This window comes from Xiphophorus couchianus, chromosome 12, assembly GCF_001444195.1.
Source record: "Xiphophorus couchianus chromosome 12, X_couchianus-1.0, whole genome shotgun sequence".
Classification (NCBI taxonomy): domain Eukaryota; kingdom Metazoa; phylum Chordata; class Actinopteri; order Cyprinodontiformes; family Poeciliidae; genus Xiphophorus; species Xiphophorus couchianus.
In genome coordinates this window covers 14642245-14663127 of record NC_040239.1, presented here as the reverse complement: position 1 = coordinate 14663127, position 20883 = coordinate 14642245, and the positions used below count along the sequence as shown (strand labels likewise).

General features: G+C 37.3%; 1 protein-coding gene across 4 annotated transcripts in view; it reads right to left on the bottom strand.

Annotated features, from left to right (window-relative positions):
* ntrk2a (neurotrophic tyrosine kinase, receptor, type 2a) overlaps positions 1-20883 on the bottom strand; it is a 106461-nt gene that overhangs the window by 9077 nt on the left and 76501 nt on the right. For 3 of the 4 annotated variants that reach the window (XM_028032919.1, XM_028032921.1, XM_028032922.1), the window contains 4 exons: positions 18229-18359; positions 11403-11575; positions 11081-11236; positions 10076-10166 (listed from right to left, as the gene is read on the bottom strand). In XM_028032919.1, coding sequence (XP_027888720.1) covers positions 10076-10166; positions 11081-11236; positions 11403-11575; positions 18229-18359 — 551 coding nt within the window. The remainder of the gene's footprint in view (positions 1-10075; positions 10167-11080; positions 11237-11402; positions 11576-18228; positions 18360-20883) is intronic. The other variant, XM_028032920.1, reaches the window with a different exon arrangement.

Below are 20883 nucleotides of genomic sequence, written 5' to 3'. Positions count from 1 at the left end.
CCAAAAAAGAGAAAGAAAGTGAAGAAAGCAAGAGAGATTTGTGATAGCAAACAGGTGAAGATAGTGGATTTCGTCTCTCTGCTGGCAATACATTTTAGCATGGGTTCATGAAACAACTGGAAACTTGAATTATAAAAGGAAGAAGCCAAAGTTAATGGTTGAGACCAAAATGCAAGTTAGCAGCCAGATCACAGGTGTATTGGCGGAATTTTTCAGTCAAGTAAATATGTTGTTTAATGATGGTTTTGTATTTTTATGTATCCACTGTCAGCATAAAAAGTCTCTTGATGAGTGATGATTGTGTTTAATAAATAGATTAGGTGTCAGTCTCTCCCCAGTCTTTAATTAGCTGAACTGAGAACTTGTTTCTTTTCTTTTCAGTGTCTGAGCTCAATAAATGACAGACTGTGTATCCGTATTTCAACCACCATTCCAGTCACCACTTGTGTATCTTCAACTCAAACTGAATTTAGTTTGAACTTGAAATGCTGTTAGTGAGAAACCTACCCAGGACAGACATAATGAGTTTAAGTGGCGTGAAAGAGGGTGTTCTTAGAATAATACCAGTAATGGAAAGCTACATTACTTCAACACATTAAACCCTATAAAAAGGACAAACAGATTATATGTAGAAAAAAATCACAGAAAGGGCTGCGAGCTTAGGCAGTGGTAGTACCCATCTGCCTAAAAGTAATAATGCTAGTCAGAACTGGAACAGGAATTACACTGTCTGAATGCTACAAGAATTTAGTTTTAACATTTTATCACAAATGTAAAAGACTAATGGCAAACTTAAAACTTACTGTGTATCAAATTTTTATATATCTTGAAAACTATTCTATTCTATGTCATCATCCTAAAGCTTTTCACATGTTTCACTGTCTTGTTATACTCTCAAATTCAGCACATTTTTAAAGTAGAGCTACAAACAGTTTACTGCTGCCCGAGGCATTTCAGTGACTTACATTTGGTAGCTTGGTGAAACAGATTGCATCACTCCTGTGACTGTAGCAAGCCAAACCAGCTGAGAACTCACTGCTTTGTATGGTGTTTCTCCAAACAAAGAGAGCATTCACACTTCAGTGTATTTGCTGGTAATCTCCTCAGGAGGGGACAGATATTTAGCAAGTAATTATGATTAGTGGGTAAATGTGAAACATTATTTGTCAATGATAAAATGTGGGAACCAGTATGTGGGAGACAGTAAACAGTCAGCAGCTACGCACTGTAAATTGCTTCAGTAGATTTGCAAGCAGTTATTTAATTATATACTTTAAGTTGTACTCTGGAATAAGAAGATACAGTGGTTGATGAGGAGCAGAAATGACGGGCTCTCTGTGAGACAGCTGGTCATTTTATTATGCTCTAATCTGAACTCAGCCGGTCGAGTCTGTAACGTTGTCAAATTCATTAGCTGTTTTTATTGTTCATGAAGACTGACAGTTCATTTCTACTGAGACTTCATGCACTGCTGTCAAAGGCTTGGGCCGGCTTGGTCTGGCTGAAGATCATTATTGTTTACAGCTCAACTAAAGATAAAAGGTATTTTATGGACAAACTCACATGTTTCTATTTAATAGTTCAATTCATCTACAAAGAAATAATCTCTTCCTCCATCTCTTCCACTTCCTTTCAGGTTGGAAAACATTCTACATAACCATTTATAGATGTCTGTGTTGCTGTATGATGTAAAAAAAAAAAAACAACAAAAAAACCATTCAAACACAGTCCTTCCATCAGATAGGCAAATGTTTTACATCCCTTTTAGAGCACTAAATGCACTTTTCGTCTATCTGAATCAAGCTCAAACAGGGAGAAGAAAAGTCATGTAACCAGGAAGAAGTCAAACATGTTTCAACAACTGATGTTTGACGGAGATACCCCAAAGCGCAACAAGCTATCTAGCGACACAAACACATTATTCGCTCTGCTGATTGTGATCTGCATGACTGAGAGGTAATCTGCCCTGAGTTTCAACAGATTTAAGCAGGGCTGGATCACACAGGATTCATGTCGGCTTGTTCAACATGATTCAGAGGAAAAGGGCAAGAATAGTGAAAGAAACAGATGGGAAATAAGAACAAGATAGAAAGGTCCTAAATATTTTCAAAAGGTTTAGCAGCTCAACTAAATCTTCACCCCAAACTGCAGAACTAAAATGCAGCAGTCTTTTAAAAAAAACTATCATCAAAGGTACATTTGGGTTGGCTTCGGTATAAAAACTGTTAATTCTCATTTGTGGAAACAGAATGCACACAATCAAAATTTTTAGCATGATCATTAAACATTTATGTAGAACTTTTAGTTCTGTCTTATTAATAATTCAGTCAAATGGTCTTACAACAAAATAAAACTAGATTTTTTTAAATTACATGATTAATTATTATCCAATATTACACACAAATTCAAATTGATAAATACTGCATCTCATATTTAAACTTTCTGAGAGAGGATCAACGTTTCTTTTGTTTAAAACAGGCGTCGCTATTTATATATATATATATATAAATGGTGTCACTGTTTGCAACACTTAAGAAGGAATGTTACAAGAAAAGTTTGCTCTGGTACAAAAAAACATGCTGTGTGAGTTTCATCCTGAAGACAAGAGGATTTTTAGGAACGTCACGTTCTGTCAGGTCTTTGAATGTATGCTGAATAGTCCATGTCTACTGGGATCAAAGTTGTGTAGTCATGTGTATCTATTCCATATTTAAGGATCAAAAAAACATCCAGAAGTAAAATATCAATTCTTAGGGGTAAGGTATAATTTTTCAACAAGTCTAAAAAATGTGATAGCCAAATCACACAAGATTCTGTGTCAAATGTGTAGTAAGGAAATACCACAGCAATGATTTATTATGACATAATTTTTTCCATAAACATGAGCTTAGTAAAGGCATTTTCAGTCTTTTTCCAACTTCTGCAGAGAAATTTCTGCAATTATAGTGACTCAACTACTAATTGGCCAATAAGACTGCAGGAGATATGGTCACTATAGCTATTTTTGAAATTCTTTTGTAGGAAAGCTAAGTACCTTTGACCTTGTCTCTCCCTCTCAGTGCTTTGTGAAAATGTTCTCCCTCACTGAAGCTCTCCTCTACTTTCACTCTTTTCTCCAAACACGAATCTACCAACAGAACCGTGCTTCATTGCCCTGCGCAGATAGCACAATACATTTTCTGAAGTTTACGCCTGTTATTAATGGTCTGTCACTCTTCTAGTTTAGTGAGTGGGTTATTTAATGAGGTCATAAAATGTGCGCAGTCACATAGATAGCCATCAGGCCCAGTTTTACATGGGAGGAAACATATCTGCCGACACCTTGGCAGTTTTTACACTTCATAACCAGGGCTGGCTCTTTCTGACGGTGAGGCTTTATGTTCTCCTCTGTATTTGGTTGTTTGTATAATAAATAGCTTACATTATGCGACTCCTGTACATAAAGCACTTTCTTTCTTTAAATGTGAACTGAATACATTTTCTGTGACTAAGATGGTCATTCTACTCAATTTTAGATTAATAACTTCATGACTAAAAGTACACACACTTGTAGTCCCTTTTCAGTTCACCCAGACTTTTGCAACATCAAAATGAAGGCACTAAAATTATTTTCACAGTTAACATGAAATAAGAAAGACCTTGCTTCAAATTCAACTTAAATTTAGAACTACCAGCAAAATAAAGGCATTTGATGTACTATACATTCTTCAGTTTATCTTCAGGTTTACAGTCAGTCCTATTCCAACTGGACAATAATCACAAACAAGCATCAACACTGATTATGGAGCTGATAGAAAAAGTTAAAGTTAAGCTACTGAAACGGACTCAAACCTCAACCCAGCACCACAAAACCAAACCGATCTCTATTTTTAGATAAAAAGAATGGTCAAATGTACAGACAGAATGATTCCAGCACCACAGCATGTTGTGTCTGGATATTGCTAAGGTACATTTATCAAAATACTTATGGAAGTGTATGAACCTGGATGAGTAAATTTAGAGAACTATATATATATATATATATATATATATATATATAGGCCTGTCACGATAGCAAATTTTGCTGAGCGATTAATTGTCTCAAAAATTATTGCGATAAACGATAATATTGTTTGAAGATCTTTTTACACTGATTTAATGGAAATGATGTAATAATCCATGCGATTTCTTGCCAAAGATAGATACACTTTATTTTCAAAAGAACACTAAACACTGGAACTGATAAACAAAATAAACAAAACAACCAAAAACAAAAATAAAATGGATTCTCAGTCTCCATTAACAAAAAATGTACTGGAAAAAAAAACTAAACAACATAAAGCCAAAGTGGAAATAAATACTGCATTCAACCAAAAGAGTGCACATTATGAAGTCTGTATATTATGTTGCCATTCAGTAATAATTAGATGTAAATAGAGAAGATGGGCACATCCACTACCTGATGCAATAGTTCACACTACATGATTTTTTGCTCCTATTTTTCCCCTTATGACAATCTTAGAACGTTGATCTTTCTAAGATTGTGTGGTGTGTTATGGTAGAAGTTGTTGCCACTCCGATCTAAATCAGGGGTTTTCCCCGACTGGGAGCTTTAACTACACCTGTTGAATGTGACAGGTAGCCAATCAGAAAGCCCGGATTCTCCTCAGTGCTTTCTGAGGGGAAATTACCTCGGGGAATCCCAAACAGCTGACACGGCGCAACCCGAAGTCCAGCGGACATTAGAGATGATACGTGGAAACAACATAAATGTTTATTCAACATGCAAAGAATATAGAAATGACAAGGGGAGGAGTTGGAGCGAAACTGCTACCGCAGTTGATAAACCCGGTAACTTTTCAGCTGTTCTTCGTTAACGTGACGTAAATAGGTTATAATGATTTTCATTCAGTCAGGACTTTACGCTGACACTAGCCACATGCATTGCAGGTAGGTTGTAGTAAATCATTGATTAATGCCTGGTTTTAAAATTAGTTAACTGAACTTGTAGCCATTATTTTGTGCCCATTGTTGGACACCACACGGCAGGAATGAACCCGATCGAACCGTTATACCTAGGATTTCTGTCGGCTAATGTGTGATCTGTCAGGTTTTGAAAATGAGCCGACAATCGGTGTGCGCTGGGCTTTACACTGAGGAAATGAGGAAGGGAGGAGTCAGTGGAGAGCACCGGAGTTGAGCCCTTTTTCATTCAGTCTCATTAGCTGAAAGAGAAAAAGGTCGGAAGAGACGATAATGCCGATAATTAAAATGACGTCGATAGCTTTAATTTATCGTATGATTAACTGATTTATCGTTTATCGCGACAGGCCTATATAGATATATAAATATATATAATTATTTTTTTAAATAAAAAATCAATTATCAATCCAAACCAAGACAGGACAATTTACATAAATCCTCAAAAGATAACCAGATTAGCAGCTAAGTAAAGAAGTGTTAGCATGGTAGCTTGTTACATCCTGATAGGTAAAATATTTTTTTAGCTCTGTTGATTTCTGAGAGCTCATTGATGCATCTGGTCTTGCTCATACCCGCTAGTGTTTTTGTTTTATTTATCATGGCTAATAATTTCCTCTGATGGCTTGAAATAATATTGAACTGCTGCACAGCAATTTTTTCATGCTTGTTAAATGTGGTTCAGATATGTAACCCAGATGAACCTGAAACTCCAAACCAATGATCAGAATTAAAGAAGCTTTGCATTTAAGAAGCAAAGGACCAATTGTCTCCTCAGGATATTCCTTGCATAGACAACAAAAAGAGAAGTGATGGACAATCTTCTGTGAAAAGCTACAAAATGGTAGAATAAAAAAAAAGAGAACAACATTGAGGAGCCACAAAAGGGAAACTACAGATTAATAGTTTTTGTCAACCACACTCCATACCAGTAAGTGGCGGTAATGCTACTAACAGTTTGTTGCCAACCGCCGGTAAAACCAAGAAGAAGAAGAACATCAAATATTGAGTAAATTGTGGTTACAGTGATGCAGTCTTAAGACCAAGTCTTTGCAAGGACATCTCCCAGTATGTGAGCTGCTTTGTTGTTGATCTCTGCCTCCTCTGTTTTCAGTTCCCTTCCTCGCTTCCTTCAGCCCACCTGCCATTCCCTCCAACACACTGTTTCATAAATATTCAGCAGCTCAGCCAGACCTCTGGCTAGAGTTCCAGGAAACCCCAAAAAAGGTAGAAACCCCCCCCAGTTCAAGCATGTGATCTGGACTGCAAATTCCCTATAGCTACGGTACCTATGGTGACAGTGTGAAGTATTATGGGATGTGTTGTCATGGGGACCTGTGAAATCTACCCTACTCCCTGTTATACAGGAAATTTAATCTTTTTCATCTTATTTTTTGCCATGAAAAAAATACTACTAATAAACTATAATTAGTTTCTATTTTCATTTCTTTCTATTTTAAGACATTGACTTAAATAATGGGTGTCCAGTTCCAGTTCTCAGGTGTCAATGTTCTGTCAGTTTTAGGCCCCGTTTACACGACCACAGTTTCTGGTGAAAATTGAAGAGTTTTGTTGCGTTTGTACTGCACACTTACATGAAACCACCGAATGTTTTCTCTGACAACGGCACAGTTTGAGAAGGTGTTCCAGAGTGCTGGTGTCCGTTGTCTTGTAAACAGAATAAATGGATCTTTTCTTTCAGGGAATCCCTAGCTTACAACACAACTGCTTCCTACAAGTAGAAGAAACTACTGACACTGCTGGTGTTACTACAATTCGCGTTTCCCCATCAGATACGAAAATCGACGTGCTTTCAACTTTCTTTTTTAAATACATGCGCATTTAGTTTCAAAGAATCTAGCACCAACTAGTGGCGTGGCGACGGCATTACACTTCTTCAATGTGTGCCGTTACTGTGTAAACAAAGATTGTAATTAAAATGTCTTCATGTAAACGTGTTAACAGAAATGAAACAAAAATTCAATTTTCGTTGGATCGTTGTCATGTAAACAGGGCCTTAGATTTGCATATTCTACAAACCCACACCAAAGAGAAGAAGATTTCAAACCATTGCTCTTCCACTCCACAAAGTGCACTCCATTGTATTGGTTTATTATATAAAAACTTCATAACATATTTTGAAGTTTGTGGTCATAATGGGATAGATTATGAAGTTGTTCAAGTGGTATAAATACTAACATTTTATAGAAAAACAGTAGGCACAGGCCAAGAAATGGATGCAGAAATGGATACAGTTCATTTCTGGGCTCTTCCTTCTTTTAGAAATGTCAGTTGTTTCATTATCATCATTATCATTATTGTTTCATCATTTCATTATTAAAATGTCACATCTTTAAGATTTTATGATGTGCCCAAATGGCACCCCCATGGCAGCCATTTGGGGGTGCCTAAACACTACCTCCCACAAAGCGGCGCCAATTTAAACAAATCTCCTCCTTGGAGCTGAAGTTTCCAGCTGAGATTCTGTCCCACAGAGCACCGGCCCTCCATAACTCTCCCACTGAGCTCCTTAGCAGCAGCAACAATCAGCAAACCTGGTGAGACTGTGTGTTTTCTGAGAAATTACTTCTCAGTCCAACGCTCCTTAAATAACATAATGAACGGACATGGTTGCAATGACAACATGAAGGTCAAGGTTAGAAAGAGCAGGAGCTTCTTAAAGAGACAAACAATTTCAAGGCGTTAAATTGGGAAGATAAATTTCTTTTAAGTCATGTTTGATATATACAGCATTTTTAGAATTGAAGGTGCTGATTGTGCTGTGAGATGGCACTATGGCACTTTAGAGATACTCTGACTCGGGGGAAATACCTGTAAATGCGTTTTAAAATCCACTTTGAAGGAAACTAAAACTGTAAGATGGAGTACACCCACCATCAATGGCACATCGAGCCACACTGAAACATTTAGATACCCTGAAATATGGCTGAAGGTTTGATACGAGGCAGTGCCCATCAGATTCATTGTGTAACAGGGGATTCGGTGACGTCACTGCACCCCCTTCATTTCATCGCCTCTGCTTCTATTTCCACACACATGCATGCGTGCTGAGAGGTGGGGGGGGGGGCTGAGCTCCAATTCCTTTATGACTCATCTTTGCTCCCGTCTGACGCAAGAGCATGACTGGGTCCATACACACTACCTTCCCACACACACACACTAACACACACCTCCGTCTCTTCTAGGTGCTGAGATGCGACCGCCATCCTGAAACTACCCCTCTGCTGTGTTGTTGTTCTCCTCTGTATTTATTTTGTCATTCTTTCTGTCTCTGACAGAGACCCTGTTGCAATTTCTGCTTTGTTTTGTCTCCTGTATGATGCCTTTTCTAGGCTGCTGAGCCTCTACACTCTTCCTCCTCCAAATATGTCCCTTTATCACTCTATTACTGCCTTTTCTCTCCTTTTTTGTATTTGTTAATCTATTTTCTCCCCTGTCTGACATCTCACTTTTTCCTCCCTTTTTTCCTCCTGCTGCTTTTTGTCCCGTCTCGTTCCTCCTTTCATCTTTTTACTGCTGTCTCTATCCCTCCTCTCCTTCTCTCTTCCTCTACTACTGCCTCAGCATACTAAGCAGAAGTTCTCTGATTACTTTTCTTCCTGAGAAACGATGAATTCAACTCCAGAGCTCACCGCCACTACCTTCACCCGCTACCCGTTGCCATGGATACAGCCTCAGCACTTGGCATTATTGAGGAAGGGGTGAAAGGAAGAGGGAGGAGGAGGTTATTATGTGTTGTCACACAGAGACCGTACTGAAGAAGCCCACTCAGAGATTTCTTTTCCTGATGCGTTTAATTTTCTAAATACAGAAATAAAATAAATAAATAAATAAATAATACACCCAAATGTTAGGTTGCAATGCTCAACTAATTGTCTCCATTTTGACACTGCAGCTGTACTTTGTGTTCATGAATCAATTACATATTACAAAGCATAATTTATCTAGCTAATTAATATACTACCCAGTATATTAGCTAGATAAATATGCAGAGTTATTACTTTGGAACACAAAGTACACTGAGCATTTCCTTTTCTGGACTCAACAAAAAGAAGAACAACACATCCATTGCATGTCATATAGATTATTATCTTTCAAAGTGTCATTGTTAATGTCATTATTTATTCCAAACAGAGATTTTTCTTGTCACTGAATGAGCACTCCTCCCTCTCGCGCTTCCTCGGAGTTATCTGTCACTGTCAGTCATGTCAGTATGTCACAACGGATGGGAGAGAGGGTTGGAAAATGGACAGCCACTATCGATCAGTCAATACAGTTTATTAGGCCTTGGCCCTTTGGGAAAGTGACAGATAGTTGTACAGCAGGAGAAAAAACCCCACAGATTTACTCCTGACTCACTCATGTACCCCTGGGTTATCTTGACACTCCAAGTAAAGGCGGGGAATGACACAAATAAGGCAACGTTCGCAGATAAATGTGCGCTAACGCTGCTCTGTTTGTGTGCAGGCACATTTATTTTTGTCTCTGCTGTTTCTAGATATGCACTCATTACAATAAAACTAATGGATGCCCTTTGTGAGTGTTACACCCCAATGATCTTTCTCTGTAGCATAAAAATGTTCTTTGTCCAACTGTGTGTCCAAGGCAATATTTCTATTTCCTTTTTTTTTTAGAATGTCTTCACATATATTAGAAAACTTGGTTACAAGCAAGAGATTTTCTGCCTCACAAATGAAGATGTGAAGCGGAAAGATGGTAATCGTTTTATATGTTACTCTTTCCTATAGTTGAGGTCTTGGGATTGATTGCAATGCAATATTAAGTAATTATTTGGTTGTAATGTTGACAAGAGAAATTGCAAAAGAAATTACAGCCATGAAAAACAATATAAGTAGGTAGTTGAAAAGTAACATATCTGTTTAAAAATATAAAGTAAAATGTATCTATATTGGAGCAAAGTGGCAGACAAAAAGCTTACAGTAATAAAAGTTGACTCTTTAGTTCATGCCCATGCTCGGATGAGGGATGGCGGTGAAGTGTGAGGCGGAGGAGGGGATGCAGATGGAGACCCATGCAGCAGTAAACAGGGGAAGGGTCGGTTGAAAAAAGGGCCAGAAAAGATATCGACACATACACCTACCCTGTAGTAGTCCGTGCTGTAAACATCTCTGGACATGCCAAAATCTCCGATCTTAACCAGCAGGTTCTCACCCACCAGACAGTTCCTGCAAAAAGAATAACCAGATAAATAAAAACATTGATATGTTACAGAGGTGAGCTGGCCCTCAGAGGCGGACGTCTTGTGTGTTTTGATGTTTTCCTGAATCAAATACTTTATTTATCTATCTTTACTGTCACCAAGTTTTACAGAAGTTTGCTGATGAGTTATTTATTTGTTTTCAAGTGTTTCTCAGCAGGGAAAGATACAAAACACACAAGACTCCAGCTGCAGAGGGTGGAATTGATCACCATTGTGTCATAATCTTCCATAATTTTTTTTTTTTTACTGTACACGGGTTTCCTCAAAAGGTGGTAAACTGTTAACATGTAATCATGCGAAAATAAATTTACTCCACCAGTTCAACTGTGAACAGGCTTCAAACAGGCTGTTCACACCATTCAGTGTCACTAAAGTCAATTATCCTGCAAAGATGAGGGAGTCAAAATTCCTCCACAGAGATAAAAACTTTTATGTAAGTTTGATTGCAAATTCTTGCAGGGAAGAACAACCAGTTCTACCCTGTTCTTGGGGGGAATTACTTTTTCACCATGGTACAGACTGATTTGGTTAACTTTTTTCAAAATAAAATCAAAATGTATCACAGATCTCATGTACTGCACACTGTGTCCAGTAATTTCTTTGGTGGCTGCTCTTTTCTAAAATTTTTCAGATTTTATTGCCAATTGTAGTGATTGTTTAAGTCATGGAGATGACTATTTCGATGAGCTCTTTTTGGACACTTATGAATGTTTTCTTGTCTTTTCCAACTAAATTTACTAAAAGAACAAAACTTTAAAAAAAGTAATTCATTTATGAGTGTTTCCATTTAATTTCACAGATTTTTTTTCAACATTGCCTGTTGATAAAAAAAATGGAAATAAGTTCTTTCAGCAAATATTAACATAGTAAGTGACGCACCTGGTGGCCAAGTCGCGGTGCACAAAGTGCTGTGATGCCAGGTAGACCATGCCAGATGCTATCTGTTGGGCAATATGGAGCATTTGAGACTGGGTCAGCTCCACGGGTCTGGTGGTCTGGCCTTCCGCCATCAGAACTGCATCTGGTCCGTGAGCCCTACGAGAGAACAGGTGACAAATGTTCAGATGTGCTTTGTAGCAATATTCAGCTTCTCTTGAGGAGAGTTTTTAAATGACAAACTGCTGCTGAACATTGTTTTCAATAGTCTGATTATGTGTGTCCACACTGGCAACACTCAATGCAATCAGGAAGAGAGACGTGCCTGAGGAACTTGTTCAGGTCTCCGTGTTTCATGTACTCAAACACCATGATGAGAGGGTCGCTCTCCACACAAACACCGTAGAACGTGACGATGTGCTCATGCTGCAGGTTGGTCAGCAGCTCGGCCTCTCGGTGGAAATCCTTCCTGGCATTTTCACTGGCCTCTTTCAGTGTCTGCAAACACATACACACACATATGCACAAATAAAGAAACTTTAAGCTTTTTGCTTTCTACGCTACTGATCATTGGCAATTTTTCATTCTGGGCTTTCAACAGAAAGATGTTGGTCCTTTTTTCTCAGTGGAAGCAAGCAGAGTAATCTCCCTATCAAACTGCAGCTCAGAATACAAAGAGTTAAATTAATATTACACAGACAAAGACAAGGCGGGGAGGTAAAAGGGCCTTTTTCTAAACTAATCTTAATCTCTTCAGTGAATCAGGAAATATTTGAGGGAGGTTGAGTAACACAAGCATCTGTGACAGAGAAAGAAGAAATGAGAGAAATGTCAGTGTGTGAATAGGGCATGAAGAGTTGAATGAAAATGATACGGGCTCTGTATTAGTTTCCCATGTAAAAAAAAAAAGATATAGAACAATTCTCTTGTCCTACATGAATAATAGATTGTCTTCCTACATCATATGACATGGATATACGTGAGTCGGTGTCTCTCTGTGTACCAAAACACAGAAAGAAACTCAGATTACACACACAGAACAAGAGGTCATGAAGTAAATGGCCCATAACCCTTGGCCCAGAAAGCAAAGATGGTAGAAAACCTGACTGCACGCAACTTCTGCAACATTAAAGCAAAAATGCATCAGGAAATGTTTTTATGGTCATGTACATACTAGTATGTAATATGATACAGCATGAAGATTACATGCAGGACTATAAGAAGATAGAGAGCGAATGAAAGCCTGTGCTTCAAACTACGTTTGTAATCTAATATCAAACCTACAACACCTGACAATACATCCCATGAACTTTTTTTTTTGTATTTTGTTAACATATAGCCAAGAAAACATCAGTTTATTTCATTGTCATTTTATGTGAAAAAACATCATAAAGTGAAGTATAATTCTGAAGTGGGATAGAAAAAGATGCTTGCTTTTTGTCATGAATATGTATTGTGCTACTTCGAAGCCATACAGTATATGCAGTATAAAGTATTTCTATCAAATTTGCATGATAACAGACTGAATTTTTGTAAGTTGTTTACTCTCTTTCAAATTAGGTGAAAATCACCTCTGCCTCAGATTTTAAAAACGAATTTAGCTCTGGGTTTTAAATTGGTCATGAATATGCTATGATTTAAACTATTTACCTCTGCATGTATGTTTAGATGTCTGCCTTAAAGGTGAAGCTCCACCTCATCTCAGGTCCTCTGCAGTCCTTTAAAGTTCAACATGCACTGAATGACGATTTTAGTCATATTCAGCTCCAGCTCAAACTGTACAAACCAATAATTAAATAATTCACAGCTCACAAATCATGTTCTCACACCATACAACTCGATCCTTGGATGCAACCTGACTGCTCACAATGTATGCGCATTAATGGCACATTGAAGCCTTTAATCCAGACCTATGAGGAAGAAGAAATGTAGAAGAAGAGACTCTTCAACAAAAAACAAAAGTTCCTCCTTGCCAAATCTTGCCTTTCTGCGTGGAAAAACGGCAACCTAATTTCACGACAGTTGTCCATATGCTTTTACTGCAGTTGTTTTATGCTAATGTTAGAAAGATGAGTAAACCTTAAAGTAATGTGCAACCAGAAATGCTTGGGGGGAAAAATATTTTATGTGCCTTTGTAGACATCTGAAGATCATAAACTTAAATATTTAAAGTTCTGTCTTTTGTACTGACTTGTGTACTTTCAAGCAAGCAACATTCAATTATAATATTAGTATATCATATTGCTGGTTATTTTGACACAATAAAATGTGCAAAGGTTCAAGGTGAATGAATATTTTTGCTAAGCACTAGATATAGGAAGTGTGATTTGGCTTCCTGCTTAATTCCAGGATGTTGAAACCAAACATTTCTCTCCAATTTTCAGCTTTGTAGATTACACAGAATGCTTCTATAAGCATGGATTTACAGCTGGTCAAATAAGGAACACATTTTGTTTCCACAAAGATCCTGTTCACTGCTTGTCTGTGCTTAATCACTGAAGAGCATCAAATAACCCCAATAAAATAATCATGAATCACTGCACGGAGCTGGTCATAATAATGCTGGATCCAGGGCTGCTTGCTGCCGCCGAGACTTCCCTCTGAGGCAGAAACGTCTATAAACAACCTAACACGCTCTCACTCACTGAACTCAAAGTTGATTTAATTCCCAGGCCAAAAAGCCACAATATTACGCTGTTAGTCATTCAGTCTGAGCACATTCAGGTTCTTGGACAGATAAAAAAGCAATCAACAACCTCTAACTCAAAAACATGGTGGCTCATTTACATGTGAGAAAGAAACATTATTGGACGAGTTTGGTGTTTCTGATGGATGGGATACAGTCAAGTAAGTGTGCTGCATTCATATGGATGTGAATATTTTACTGAGCATTGGTACTTGCTGCAGCGTGATTTTGATTGATGCCTCCTTTGTGTTTAATATACAGTAAGAGCAAAATAAAGTAGCTTCCATGTAATGGCTGACTGGGTGATTGATAACTGACTCCCAAACTGACACCATTAAACTTTCTTAGCGAGTGCATGTCTTAATATGGTAAACAATCAAGGACATGTTCTCGTGCTGCAGCGCAGACAGAGTGCAATGTACGGACAAAATAATTATGTGTAATTATATATTTAAATGGCGAGGCTGTGGCAGATTGTCAGCTTATAAACCGGTGCTCAGACAGCTCGTCTGCCATGGTGTCTGAATTTATGAAAGGCGGAATAAAAAAATGAAAAGAGTGAAAGGTGATTTGTAGATAGAGACAGCATAAGTGAAGAGCATTGATTATTTATAGGACAAGCATAATATTAAACCAAAGTTGTAAACCACCCCATCTTACTTTAAACTTTGCTTTTCTCTCAGCAGTTCTGCGGGCTTTCTCTCAACATTTTAATATTTTCATTTCAACATTTTGGTTCTTTTTCTGCCATTTTTCTGGCAGATTCTTTGCACTTAAAATTTTGGATCATGGTGAGGATTTAAGAAATAACTTAACACTTGACACAGGATCTGAAAGATTGATTGTTCTTGAAATTATTATATGCCATTGATCCACTTGCTAAAATATGTCAACCAGATTGTGTTTTATTTATCAAGCAAAGAAGTGAAACAAATTCTGTTGCTGTGTTTACAGTCAAAAAACCAGATTAATTTCACAAAATATCTAACATAGTTTTTGCAGTTTATTAGTCCTCTCTGATGAGTCATGTTGGTTGCTTTTTTCACTTTTCGCTTTCTTCTTACATAAATATTTTCTAATTTTGTAAACGTGGACTGAGTTATATTGCAATCTCAAATAAAAAACTGCATCAAGTTGCTGAAAGAAACAGACAACAGCCTGAATTGCAAATCAATAAGTGATGTTTGGAGGTTTGCTATAACATCACATAGGACTTCATAAGAAATTTAGTAAAGTGTGTGTCAGTTACTCACACAATGATGTTAAACTTTTTAAAAAATCTGTTTCTGGGTGCCGAGACTCCTGCTTCTCTCCCAAAACAATTAAAAAGATTGACATTTTGATTGTAAAAGGCGCTGTAGCAGAACAAAAAGCAGACGGAGCACCTTTAAGACTGGGACTTGTTTCTGGGACTTGTGAGGATTAAACAAAAGTCACATCAACTACCAGAAAAAATAATTCTATAATTTAATTAGGAAAACTGCGCAAGAGTTTTCTTTAGTTTTTATTCAAAAAGTCTGGTTTTGATTGACACTCTTTTTTATATAGAGCAATCAGACAATTTTCAGCTTCACCTACCTTACTGGTGATCAAATGATTCTTAGCTCGAAAATCTGTACTTACTTTACTAGTGAATGCAAAACAAGGTTGTTAAAAGTGGGAGTCAGACTCAGAGTTCCAAAACGATAAAAACTGTTTTAAATTAAGTCAGTGGAGGAACAAAGACAAAAGGAAGTTGTAATTTTGCAGTTTGGTGGTCTGAGAGTGCTATTTAAGTTCACGCAGCGCATCAATAAGCGCCGGCCTTGGGGACATTGTCGAATGGGCATAGAAGTGCATTCCTCTGAAGCCCACTTAATGCCCACCAATCTCTAACAGCCGTGACCTTTCTGCTCAGAATGCATTAAAAGGCAGGCAGCAGGAAATGTAACTAAAATAAGCAAGTCACGTCTTTTACACCAGCAAAAATGAACAAGAAGTAAAATAATATATTGTAACTCAGCCTTTCACCTACATGATGTAGGTGAAAATATTACATGAAAATATTAGCAGCAATGTCTCATTTATATTTTTATCTATGGACAAGAAATTAATTTCATTGCATCTAAACAAAAAGCAACCCTAATTTTAAAAATGTAATAAAATATATCAACAATACTTTTCTAGTGGAGTAAAAGTTCAGATATCTAACACAATAACAGGTACTGTTACACTTTTTGGTTAAATGGCTTTTACTGGCACCTTTCTTGTGAACACCTTTTAGTCTCATTCTGAGGAAAGTTCGCTCCACTCCTCACTTCAGTTGTGAGTAGTCTGAGGAGTTTTTTCCACTCACCCCATTTCATCAAAACATCAAGACGAGGTCTTTGATTCACCACAGGACTCCTTTCTTTTAATGCTCAACCAGTTCTTGGTGGATTTAATGCTACGGTATATTTGGGGTCATTGTCATGTGGCAGGCTCCAGTTCTGCTTCTACCTTATTTTTATTTTATAGATGTGCCCAATGTCCTTCATTTACACTGTCAAACTCAATGTAATTTAATAGAAGTGAGCTGGTAGAGCGTCCTGAAGAAAAGCTTTCCCAAACCATGGCACTTCGAGCTCTATGCTTCACAGTTGGTTTGATTTCATTATCTTAGTATACTCTGTTCTGATCTGGGCTAATCTGTCAAAAGAACATTATTCCAAAAATCTTGGTCTACACGCTCTCTTGTCTTGTTTTTTAAACAGAAAATGTTTACTTTATGTCCAACTCCTGTCAAAGGTAAACTTGTGCAGTCTCATGTACTTTCACATTATCAGGAACAAGATCCCCTGTAGGTCCTATGACTTCTGTCTTTAATTTATTGGAGACTTCATTCAACTTCTTTCGGTCTGCTCACAGGGTGAAATTGTTTGGACAACCACACCTGGGCATGTAAGGCAGTTTTTGAAAATGCTCTCCACCTCTTTTGTATAGAGAAATGGCTGATTTTAAATTATTTAGATCTTTTTTACACATCTATTAACTGCCATAGTTTTCTTTCCAAATGCAACAGAAGGGTATGGTTTTTCACTCTCACTTAAGCTGTCAGAAAGCAAAAAAAAACCTAATTGTTTGAGGCTTAAAGCTGACAGACCTTCATCAAAAGTAAGGTTGCTCCAATAATGTGAACTTGATATGATACATATGTAAGAGGTTTTAGCAATTTTAGTCAGGTGAAATATGAGGAAATCCTAATTAATTCCTCTCCAGAAATTGCCTGATTAATGTATTTTATTTCAAAAATATTATTTTTTTTTCTTCAGGATTATTGAACTTCACATAAACGTACACATAAATGTAGCATTTCCAAGCTGTCAGTGGGAACTCTGGCTCTAGAGATTTTTCAGGTGAAAAATTGGTAGAGCAAGCTGGCTAAGCTGAAGCTGAGCTGGCAGGCAGCATCAGCAGGTGGTTTCAGTTATAAGCTGGAAGAAAACAGGAAGTCCAAGAAAAGAAAAGAAAAGATCTGTGGGTTTTCATGAGGAGGATCTGAGCCAGAATGATGAGTCAGAAGAGGGAGAGAGAAAAAAATACTGCATGTGCAAGCAGGAGGCATAGAGGAGAGGAAGCTGGAGGGGAAGGAGAATGGAAGAGGGAGGAAGGGTGGTCCTGTCACAGGTCATGTATTGTTAATGCAAAATTCTTCACCATTCAGATCCTGTTTCACTGCGGAGCTGCACAGAGAGGAAGAACTGCCTTGATGGGGAGGCTGATGGGCAGATACGTGTTACAGAAGGATGCTTCCTGGGATGCCACTCAATTTCATCCTGGAAGTCAGCGGTTTTAGCTGTAATCCCACCTTACCTCTTACAGAGAAACCCTTGATAGGGACGACTTTGTCATGATAGTAGCGGAAATGGAGGTGGACATAGATTCTAAAAACGGCACCAGTGCCATATGAAGGATTATATCTCGGAAGGATGTGTATCTTTTTCAGTAATATAAGATTATCTCCTGTAAGTTGCTCAATATTTTGAATATATTGCAAGTATCAGATATCACTTCCTAATATTGACCTGGCAATAATTTCACCTTCACCTACACTCTCACTAACTAATTTGGAACCAAAAATCTTTTTAGACCAAATTTCTTTTAAAAACTCATCATGACTTGAAGTTTATTTTCCATTGACCAGTTTTTTAATCAGGACACTCCAGTCTTTTTCTGCACATTTTGAATGGTCACAAAAACAAAATCTCACAATGAGTATTCAGAGATGCAATATCTGCTTTCTGACAGATGATTACATATGTCAAGAAGATCAGAGAGCAGAATAAGAAACACTGATAAAGAAGATAAAGATTTAACCCAGAACAGGATCATTTCTGTGCCATTTCCTAAATTCCTATACAGAAGCAGAAATATTTGCTCCTGTTTCTGCTTAAAAGACATGCTGTGGAACTGTAAAATGTATGTAAGAAAGTAATTTCATGATTACCTTGACAGCAACGAGTATCTTTTCCTGGTCAGGTGAAAGGTTGTAGCACTCAGCCAGGAAAACTTTTCCAAAAGCTCCTTCTCCCAGTTCTCTCTTCAGCACGATGTTGTGTCGCTTAATGTGCTGGACAACTAGACAATATGAGACAGACAAGAGACACAATGTAAAAAACATGAACATAAGGCAAGTTTTGCTTATTGTTGATTTTTTTAAAAATCAGGTTTTGTGATGTTTATGACTGAGAAGAAAAGATATTTGACAGATTTACATAGTGAGAAATGTCAAAACCAGAAGTTTGCATATGAACAACAAGTCCGTTTATTGTTGTGTTTATTGTTGTACGAACGGTACAACAATCAACAGTGTGTTGAAGCCTACACTGTTTCCACAAGGTAGGGAGCTAGAATTAATCCAAAACATCCTAATATGTTAGAGCAATGAGAGTTCCTTTCACTGGAACTAATGGGCCGAGTCTGACTGCTGAAAAACAGCCTCACACCATCAACTTTACTCTTGAAACGATGCATTCAGGCCAGTACTGTTCTCCTATCAACCACCAAACCCACACTTATTTCTTAGATTGCCAGACAGAGAGGTATGATTCATTATTTGACTGCCCTGGACTCCAGTGGAGACATCCTTTGCAAAACAGCGTCTAATGCTTTGCATTGGACTTGGGGATTTAAGCCATGAAAATGAATTTTATGAAGTCCTTTTTGCATTGTACTTCAGCTAATCTGCAGGCACCAGGAAGTGAAGGTTTGTAACTCCTGACTCTACTGAAAATGTTCAAACTCTGTGCACCAACATTCAGCGAATAGTGAACTGAAATAGCCGACCTTTTTTTTTTGGCAAAGTGATTGCTTACAAATGATTGCTTTCAATCATTCGTAATACCACTAAAAATTGACTGGAATATTTAGCAGTGAAGTACTTTATGGCCAGACTTAGACTGGATGACGATGTCACGCTTCAATTCCCCAAATACCTGAGAGCAATCCATTCTTTCACAAATCTTCGTAGAAACAGTCTGTAGGCCTGAAAGGCACTGAGTTTTACATCCCTAAAACCATGAAGATTATTTAAAAAGCTGAATTTAATAGTTTGTTGAGTTTAATTTTGGCAGCATAATGTATATAAAAAGTAAAACCCCACAGTTTAAAGGGCATTTACGTTCTTCTTACCATGGCTTTTATAGTTTCACGCTATTTCAGTTTTGGTAGCTATTTCAGATAATAATTTACATTTGTTCAAATCTACCTTTCTAATCTGCAAGGGGAAAAACAATCAGAAGAGCAACACTGTACTGTTCAGTAGTTTTAAACTACTTGTAATTTTTTTTTGCACTTGCACTAAATTGTTCTAGTTTTTTAAACTTTTATGATCAACACTTGCGCCTGAAAAATTACAGCACATTGTCTAAAGGAAAAAAAATCACAATGGAGACAAATTGTAACAAGTAAGTGTCAGATACAACAAGTATAAGTAGTTACTTCAAGAAACAGTACAAAGTTTAGAATCTCAGGAATAGATACATCATCCTTAAGTTGATTGTTTATGTTTTGCCTTGTTTTTAGCAAAGAGCTCTTTAAAAACTATATTGTACGGTGGTTTTATCTTTGGTATTTTTCAATGTTTAGACTAAAAATAGGAACAAATTAAGTATAAGTTGTTGCAGTGCAGGACAATGTCGCCCCATTTTTCTTGTTTTTGTTCTATACCACACAAAGAGAAAAGATAATAAATCTCCAGAGAGAGGAATTTGACCTTGACTTTTTTATACTGCATTTTCTCTCTGTATTAAATAGTAATGATAAGGCATGATGACTGTTATATAAGGTGCTGCTATTACCCTGTAATTAGTATGAAAACAAAGTAAGAACAGCTGGTAGCTGTAAATGAGCTTTCAGTGTTGTTTCTCTGTCGCTACATTCATCTAAAAAACTTCAAATATTTTTTGATGTCTTGTTGTTTCCTCCATGTTCCCCAAAGTGCTTAAAACCTACAAATTATTACTAATTGGTCATTTTCTCACAATTTTCTCTTTTTTTCAGTGAAAACACATGATTTGAAAATCCTTCTTGCACCACATGTGGTTTTTGTCACAATAAATAAAAAGAGCAACATTTTCCAATCCTTGCGAATAGTTTTTTTTATTTTAAGTTTGGGTTTCAGCCTGCAAGTTTCTAAGAGAAATAGTAAAATTGTGAAAAGTAATCAGTAGTTTTGGTATTTATCTGTTCAGATGTACCATATACATTGTGGCTCTGTTTTGCTTAATGCATGTAATCTCCTCCTGTTTCCAGCTCACTCACAGTTGGCTAAGAGGGAGCGACACTGTTTTCTGTTGCTAAGGAATTTGTGACTGTATGTCAGCTGATTTCAAGAAAATTTGGCTTTTCACCGTAATTATGACTCAATGTCTTAAGATTCGGGATGATTAACACTGTGTTATCCTTACTTAGACTTCAATAACCCCTAGCTTTTATGGCCCAGATGTCGACGCATAAGAAAACATGAGCTTGGGAACGCCCTGAAACACACACATCAACACATGAAGGAGGATAAAGGAGATTTATGCATGATGAGATTAGGAGGCATATTTAAAGGAAAGCTGTCTGCTCAGAATATCACATTAAAGCCCAGCTAGTTCCT